The sequence below is a fragment of the Caloenas nicobarica genome, chromosome 10, assembly GCF_036013445.1.
Source record: "Caloenas nicobarica isolate bCalNic1 chromosome 10, bCalNic1.hap1, whole genome shotgun sequence".
Classification (NCBI taxonomy): Eukaryota; Metazoa; Chordata; class Aves; order Columbiformes; family Columbidae; genus Caloenas; species Caloenas nicobarica.
In genome coordinates, this window is record NC_088254.1 from 3,931,484 (window position 1) to 3,939,725 (window position 8,242).

Here is an 8,242-nt window from a genome sequence, read left to right on the forward strand (position 1 = left end):
CACCGCCTCTCCCTGAGCCCTCGGCTCCCACAGCTGGCCCGGGGAGGGCAGCCGGCAGGTCCCCTGCCCTTGGTGGGGTGGGCACTTGCCTGCAAGGGGTGCACCTTGCTTCCCTCTGTGCGTGACGGAGGATCCCGGCTGCGTGCGGGTGTGTTAGTGTACATAATCGTGCCAGCACGTGTGTGTGCAAGGATATACGTGAGCAAGAGGACGACGGTGCCTGCAGGCATGTGCACATGTGGCAGAGCACGTGTGTACATCAGCGTGTGCAAATACGTCCATGCAAGAGCATAAATGTACTGTGCGTTTGTTTGTAGGCAAGTAAGCTATTTATGTGTATATAAGAAAATATAGCACGTTTGTGTGCATTGCACAAGATGTGTGTTAAAAGGCAACTTTGTGCGCTGCAGGCGAGCATGGATACACTTCAGCTCTTTCTGTGCAACATGCATGCATAGTCTGTATGTGCAGCAACGTGCCTGTATAGGTGCGCATATAGATGGGGTGAATGCACATATACCAGCCTCGCACGGCAGGAGGGACGTAGGTTCACCGGGAGCCGTGAGTGCCTGCGTGTGTTTTATGAGGTGCTGCAGTGTGTGCACGTGTGCGTGGAGACCTCTCTGCCTGGGGTTTAGGGACACATCAGTGTGTGGCCCATGTGTCCTGAGCAGCCCCTCTCCCGAGCCACTGGGAAAGGCAGTGTGGAGGGCATTTGCATTCCTGGGGACGGACAGCCCTGACTGGGACCATCAGAGCAGCTCTGTCCAGTGTCCCCTGGATCCTGAAGGGGACATTCCAGGTGGCATAACTGACACCTCTCCTTTGCACTGTGGGAAACCCCGCTCTGTCCCCCTCCCCGTGGTGGGAGACAGCTGGGATGTCTGGGTCCTGTCAAAGGGAATACACGTAGCGGGTGGGCTGCTTGTCCCCTTGCAGGTGATGGCAGCATCCCGTGGCAGAGGGGACCAAGCTGATGGTGTCCCCAGTGCTGGGGAGCTCCCCCACCACCAGCCAGCCCCGGGGGGCTGATCCTGAGTGGCTCTGGCGCCGCCTTGACCCCGGGCCAGGCTCCTGGACGTGAGGCCACCGCCCTGGTCCTTTAAAAGTCATTTCCCACCCCCCCACCCATAGCGTGACTGCGAGTGACCGGGGCAGCCCTCCCTGGTCTGTCCAGACCCCCTTCGCACGCGATGTCCCCAGTGCCACTTCTGGGATCCCCCAGTGGGGCGGGACCCCTCTAGACCCCTCCCGTCCCGCCGTGGCCAGGCTGGGGACAGGGGTGTGGGTGGAGGGGAGGAGATTTGGGGTGTTGTTTGGTCCCCCTTGTCCTCCCTGAAGGGCAGGTCCTGGCCTGTCACCTCATGGGGACATGGAATGAGGGGGCTGGAGCTGCAAGCTCTGCCTGAGACCCTCCTTGGTCCCCTGAGCATCCCCCTCGATGTACCCTCCATCTTTGGCTGCACTCCCCGTCCCATTCCCACGTCACCTCACCCGCTGGCCACTGTGTCCCCAGGGACAAGAGGTGACAGAGGGCACGGCCGCTTCTCACGCGAACCTGGACAATCTTTAACCGGGCGGGGGTGGCGAGGGCCGTGACCTCCAGGGCTCCTCCGCCGCCCCCTTCCCCACCGGGAGCGGACCGGGGCAGTGGGCCAGCAGAGCTGCCCCGCAGCGAGGTGGGGGTCACAGGGATCCGCTGACCCCCCCCGCCTCTCCTCCCTCTGCTTTAGCGGGGAGCACCGGTGGTGGCACGGGCAAACCCCCCCGCCGGCCGGCGGGACGCGGCGGGTGTGATCGCGGTGCTGAGGGTGGTCCGCGCTCACTCCTGCGTGTTCGCGGAACCCCGGGGGTGGTGAATCCCCCCTCCCGCCCGGCACCGCGCACACCGGGGCGATTTTCCCACGCTCCCGCTCGCCCCGCGGCTCCGGGCACCGGCGACATCCCGGGGCTGCGGGCACTGGCGGGGAGCGCGGGGCTGGATGGGGCTCGGTGCCCGCAGCGAGGGCTGGGGGTGTGTGTGTGGGGAGCAGCGGAGCCGGGGGGGGGTCGGGGGACGAACCGGGGCGCGGGACCGGCGCCTTTAAGATCCTACCGGTAGCGTGACTGGAGTGACCGGGGCGGCGCGGGTTGCCCAAACATCCCGCCCGCTTCGCACGCGATGTCCCCCCCGGTCTGGAACCCACGGGCGGCACCGGCACCCCCTGCCCGACCCGTCAGGACCCCCCCGCCCCGTAGGCTCCCCACCGGGGACCTACACCCCACGCGTGGGGAGGCTGAGCGGCCCCTCTCCTGTCACCGCGGGGAGGGGGGTGAAGGGGAAGGGGGGGGGGGGTCCGGATGAGTTTTTTAGGAGTTTGGACACACGTCAGCTTTGATTAGACTTCGGTCACGTGACGGGAGGTTGCCGGGCCAATCAGGGCCAGCGACGATGCATATAAAGCAGGAGCGAAGGGCCAGCGGGTACCTGTCGGGAGGATCGGGCCCCCAGCCACACTGCTTCCCAGGTGAGTAACCACCCTCCTCTTCCTCTGCGAGACACGGCTCCCCGCCCGGAGGATGGAGAGATGTGGGGAGGGGGTCCCACATCCCCCCAAGGGACACTCGAGGGATGGAAAGCTGGGGGGTTCCCTGCTGTGGGGTGTCCCCCTTCTCTGCACCCCAAATCTCCCATAGAAGCCTTCCTGGACCTGTCAGAAGATGATTTCTGGGGAGGTTCTGGGGATAATCTTTCTCCCACAGCTCCTCTCACCCTTGGGTGGCCACATTCTGGGAGAGGGTCCCAGCCAGGTGGCACCTACTGGGGTGCAGGGGTCCCAGCAACCCCCCCAGGCTTCTCACTCCTGGGCCCTGGGTGTCCCCTGGTGGGGTGTAACACCCTGCCAAATGCGAGGGGAGGTGGGATTTCACACCCAGCCTCTTCCAACCCCTGGCCTTGGGATTTTCTGAGGGATTTCTGACAGAGCTGGGTGCCCAGAGGCTCCAGCCCCATTCTGCAGCCACAGTTAGCTTTCATGGCCATCAGTCTTTGGGAGGATATGTGACAATGCTGTATTTAGTTTGCTGGTGAGCAGTGATCCAGCGTGAGCCACCAAATGACTCAAATAAGGAGGTTTCAGCTCTACTATAGTCAAGCACTCTGGAAAAGACTTTGCAGCATCAAAGAGAGATCCTGTAGTTAAAAGACCATGTTTCCTACCCCTGGTACAGAGACAAAAAGCCATGGGATGTGGTCCTTTCATTCCTGGCTAGCAAAGAGAAATGGTTTTACAGCAGTTTCCTAAAGTGCAGAAAAAAGTGCAGCTCTGGATCAGAACTTAAGCCCAGCTTTCCTGCCTGTGGTCACTACTAAGAGCTTCTCACACTAGAGGTGCTCCGTGGACCTTCCCTCCTTCATAATGTCTCTTTGGTTTATTACTAAGGTTTTCCATCTGCCAGCAATGATGAAGGCTGCAATGTCACTGGTGGGAAGCCAAGGCGTTATCTCGGCCACCGAGGTTGTCCTTGTGGCTGCTGTCTTCTGCCTGGTCTTCCTGCTCATCCAGTCCCTCCAGCAGCACGTGCCCCAGGGGCTGAAGAGCCCCCCCGGACCCAGAGGCTTCCCCATCCTGGGCAACGTGCTGGAGCTGAGGAAGGACCCGCACCTGGTCCTGACCAGGCTGAGCCAGAAGTACGGGGACGTGATGGAGGTGAGGATCGGCACCCGGCCCGTCCTGGTGCTGAGCGGGCTGGACACCATCAGGCAAGCGCTGGTGAAGCAAGGAGAAGACTTCATGGGGCGCCCTGACCTCTACAGCTTCCAATACATCTCAAATGGCCAGAGCCTGGCCTTCAGCCCCGACTCAGGGGAGGTGTGGAAAGCTCTCAGAAAGCTGGCCCAGAATGCCCTGAAGACCTTCTCCATCGCCCCCAGCCCCACCTCCTCTTCCACCTGCCTCCTGGAGGAGCACGTCTCCAAGGAGGCCGAGTACCTGGTCAGCAAGTTCCTGCAGCTGATGGAGGAGGAGAAGAGATTTGACCTTGACCAGTACCTGGTGGTCTCTGTGGCCAACGTCATCTGTGCCATGTGCTTTGGCAAGCGCTACGACCACAATGACCAAGAGCTGCTTAAAGTAGCGAACCTCAGCAATGAATTTGGGGAGGTGGCTGGTTCTGGCAACCCTGCTGACTTCATCCCCGTGCTCCGGTATCTTCCCAACCATGCCATGAAGCACTTTAAGGACATCAACAAGCGCTTTTCCATCTTTGTGGAAAAAATTGTCCAAGAGCATTACATCAGCTTTGATAAGGTAAGAGCTTGGGTGCTCTTGGATGTGGGCCGAGATGCTTACAACTGGCTGTCTGCCTGGCAATGGGGGAAGAGAATATTCCCTTTCTCGCTCCCCCCTGCCTAGGAAAGCTCCTCGAAGCTCTCAAACCTGCAGTTAATCCCCAGCGACGGCTGGCGGAGGAGGTGTTTCCCCAGTTCTGGGTGTCCATGATGTCCCTGACCCACTGGCTCTGTCCCCAGGGGCACATTCGGGACATTTCGGACTCACTGATAGAGCACTGCCAGGAGAAGAGTGGAGGGGAGGACGCCTGCATCCCGATCTCCAATGAGAGGATCATTGGCATCGTCAGTGACCTCTTTGGGGCAGGTGGGAACATTTCTGAGGGTAAATTTTTTGCTGGGAGGCTGGGTGGGGGAACCGGGGCTGTGGAGGAGAGACCTTGGCCATGTTTAAGGGATTGGAGCTGCTGATGGGCTCATGCGCGCTCTCCTGAGCAGCGACCAGAGTGGATGGCTTTTCAGTGAGAGCTGTTGGGGAACTGCTCCATGGCAAACATCTAGAGTGATGGGGTCTGTAAATACTTGCTTGCCTGTCATCTTCTGGTAACTAAATGCCTTTTTCATGGCCATTCAGGCTTCGACACAGTGGCAACTGCCTTATCTTGGAGCCTCATGTACGTTGCCTTGTACCCTAACATCCAGAAGAAGATCCAGGATGAACTAGGTGAGTCCATGGACATGCTGCCACCAGGACCAAAACCTCCCTGGTGAGGGCTGACCCCAACCCACTCTCCCCTCTCTCCATCCCGCAGACCAGACCATCGGCTGGGAGAGGAGACCACGGCTGTCGGACCGGGGCTCGCTGCCCTACACAGAAGCCTTTATCCTGGAGATGTTCAGGCACTCCTCCTTCCTGCCCTTCACTATCCCGCACAGGTACGGGCTGGGGATGCTGACACCTTATTTAGGGGTGGTTTTTTTTGGAGTCATTCACTGGGAGGTGCCATTTAGGCAGATAATTGCCTGGGAATCGATCCCTGCTATGCGGAAATATTCTGGTGCACAGCCTGAATTACTGGTGTTAAAAGCTCCCCGTGGCTTTCACGCTCACCAGCAGTGCTATTTAGTCTCCCAAATACAAACTGGGCTATCTCCTAGCCAGCCCTAAGAGTACAAACAGGGCACTGAAAATGAAAGACCCCTAGGACTTGCCAGGCTTTGCTTTGCCATGAGGCTGCAGGTCTCCTCTTAACTTCTCTTCCCCTCCACCCATATCTCTTTCAGTACAACAAAAGCAACAGCACTGAATGGTTATTACATCCCCAAGGGTACCTGCGTGTTTATCAACCAGTGGCAAGTGAATCACGATGAGTGAGTACACCAAATCCCCTGTGCTTATCCAGGCTGCGGTGGCTTTGCTTGGCATGAACATCACTTTGATCCTTTAGAGCAACATGCCAAACGCTGAATAGGTCATGAAGGCAGGAAAAGGCAGATGGGACCAAAAATAATGCGGGTTTGACGCTGAGACCTTTGTATCCCAATAGTCCAGCAGAACAGAAATATTACAATGTTCCTTCTGCTCCTGCATATGCTGGTGAGCATGGAGGAATGCTCTTTTGAGGGCCAGAGAGGATTCCTCAAATCCAAGCAGAAATTCTCAGTTAAGGTACTGGAAAATGCCATATGGCACCTTCCAGCAGCCAGGCTGGGAAGTTTTGCTGGGAGGATTCAAGGTGGGAAAACCCTTACATCTCCATCCTTCCTCTTTAAGAGGTGCTGGCTGATCTCTGTGCACCAATCTGCTTTTTCTCCTTTCGGCTGACACTGCAGTACCTCTAGTTATCCCACACTGAATTAAATCCATCCCCAGTATCTGCACAGGCAAACACAATTGGAGTTTGAAATAGAGATTTCAATAGACTGAACTGATGAGGTCTGACATGCGGTTGGCATTTTGGATCAGGGATAGAGGTTGCCAAAGTTTTTGGATGGTGAAATGAGAAAGCATTGCAATGCTTCTCTCTGCGAGGGATTTTTTTGACTGCTGTCCCCATTGCCATGGGTGAAAACAGCTCCCTCAGCTCTGTCTCCTTTCTGCTCCAGGAAGCTTTGGAAGGACCCTTCAACCTTCAACCCCGAGCGGTTCCTCAATGCCACGGGGACCGAAATAAACAGGACGGAGAGTGACAAAGTGTTGACTTTTGGTTTGGGGAAGAGGCGCTGCATTGGGGAGTCCATCGGCCGGTGGGAGGTCTTCCTCTTCTTGACCATCTTGCTACAGCAGCTGGAGTTCAGCCTCCGCCCCGGCGAGGAGGTGGACATCACTCCTCAGTACGGACTGACCATGAAATACAAGAAATGTGAGTGCTTCCAGATTAAGAAGCGTTTCCCTGCGAAAAGCTCTCCATAAACTGCAGGAGGAAGCGTGGCTTTGCAGAAGAAAGCCAGCGCTTGGAGTTGGATGTTCAGCCTGTGTTGCTGTGCTGGAGGCTTGTTCATCTCATGTAAATGCGAGTAGGGAGGGATAAACCTGGCTTTGTTAGGCTCCTCACAGCCCCCCCCAACCAGCTCCATTGCCCTTGCCTGCAGAAAAGCTCAGCAGAGGTGCGGCCCGGAGATCGCAGCCCTGCAGCAGGGAGGAGGATGGTTGGGGCTGGGAGCAGCGGGGGGGATGCTGGAGGGCTCTGGGGGCGACGCGGAGCCCAGACTCCCCCCAGCACCCAGCCCCAGCTAAATTCCCTGAATATAAATTCATGAAATGAATGCTGAGCCTTTCTACCAACCCTTAGTGACAGTCTGCTAGAGAAAAAAAAAAAAAAAATCTCTGTAGCCATAAAGTAGTGCTGTTCACAAATTGAGATATTGTTAACTGAACTCCTAACAAGAAGCCTCCTGGAAAATATCAAAGAACTGAGAATAAGGGACAAGAAGCAGCAAGAGAGACAGCAGAACACTTCTGGCTTTCAGACTGTATTTGCTGCTTTTTCTTTTTTACTAGTATTTTTTTTTTTAACAAGTCTATATTCAGACTAATAGAAGGAGCAAAGGTTTGAGAAGTGCAGGAGATGCACTGCCTTATGTCACACTCTGCCTTAGCCAGCACCAAGGTGAATTCTCACGACAAATAGAGCAGCGATTCCTGCTTGGTTGTACCTCTCTGCAATGCACTTATATGCTGGGATATAAACTGCACAGTATTTCTAATCCAATAAATACTTATGTGAAACTTTCTTGAGTTTCTTGCTGGTTTTATTCCACTGGGAAAGTATTTTTGAAGGAAAAACAAACAAACAAACAAAACCACCACCAAACCTCAAACCCAAACACACCTTTTTTTTTTTTTTTTTTTTTTTTTTTTTAATCCTTGTAAGTCTGTATTGATTCTGTTTGATTTGGATTTCTCCTATGGGGACATGAGCTGGTTGTTCTGTTTCTGTTGAGGCTGTGACACCAGTGGCATTACGGGGAGTTTTTAATCCTCAGAGGTGCTGGCTTTGTATATAGAGAAGCTAAGACCTCAGCTGGGATTTATGGAGAGTTAAAGCCGAGCTCTGGTTCAGTTGAGGATTTCACTAAAAATCAGGACTAGCTCTTCTATCCCTGAAAAAAATGAATTAATACCTCAAAAACAGTATTTTACAACTCTCAGGGAAGCAATCCACAGGGAGATGCTTCATTTCCCCAGCTCAGAGCACAATTCTTTCTGAGGCTTTGCCTAATGTCCCTTTTAAAAAGGCAATAAACATGAAATTGCCATGCAAATAATAAAAGAGTTTATCGAAAATTGGGGTCTGTGTTTACCTGAAGTGACATCCCTGCCAGGACCAGCCCTCTGGGGTTTCTAGCTCAGTGGGGTAGGAAACTGTTCCTTTTTCACGTTTTCACAGGGCACAAATATTTAGCCAAGCCCTCAAATGGGGATATAATATTAGGAATCTTGGCAAAATTCAGTCTCCTGCTGAAAAGAGT

The 8,242-nt window shown here is 55.0% G+C and overlaps 1 protein-coding gene across 1 annotated transcript; it reads left to right on the top strand.

The window, feature by feature from the left end:
• The first annotated feature begins 2,482 nt into the window (after positions 1-2,482).
• Positions 2,483-7,446, top strand: LOC135992473 (cytochrome P450 1A4-like). The gene is made up of 7 exons (XM_065641665.1): positions 2,483-2,507; positions 3,423-4,289; positions 4,511-4,637; positions 4,905-4,994; positions 5,083-5,206; positions 5,555-5,641; positions 6,377-7,446. The coding sequence occupies exons 2-7, from the start codon at positions 3,441-3,443 to the stop codon at positions 6,681-6,683; spliced, it is 1,584 nt and encodes a 527-aa protein (XP_065497737.1). The 5' UTR covers positions 2,483-2,507; positions 3,423-3,440; the 3' UTR covers positions 6,684-7,446.
• Positions 7,447-8,242: the final 796 nt, after the last annotated feature.

Excerpts from the sequence above, each read along its gene's own strand:
- LOC135992473 (XM_065641665.1), top strand. The coding sequence starts at position 3,441 with ATGATGAAGGCTGCAATGTCACTGGTGGGAAGCCAAGGCGTTATCTCG. Across the intron at positions 4,995-5,082 it reads GAAGATCCAGGATGAACTAG|ACCAGACCATCGGCTGGGAG; the intron begins GTGAGTCCATGG and ends TCCATCCCGCAG. Across the intron at positions 5,207-5,554 it reads CCCTTCACTATCCCGCACAG|TACAACAAAAGCAACAGCAC; the intron begins GTACGGGCTGGG and ends TATCTCTTTCAG.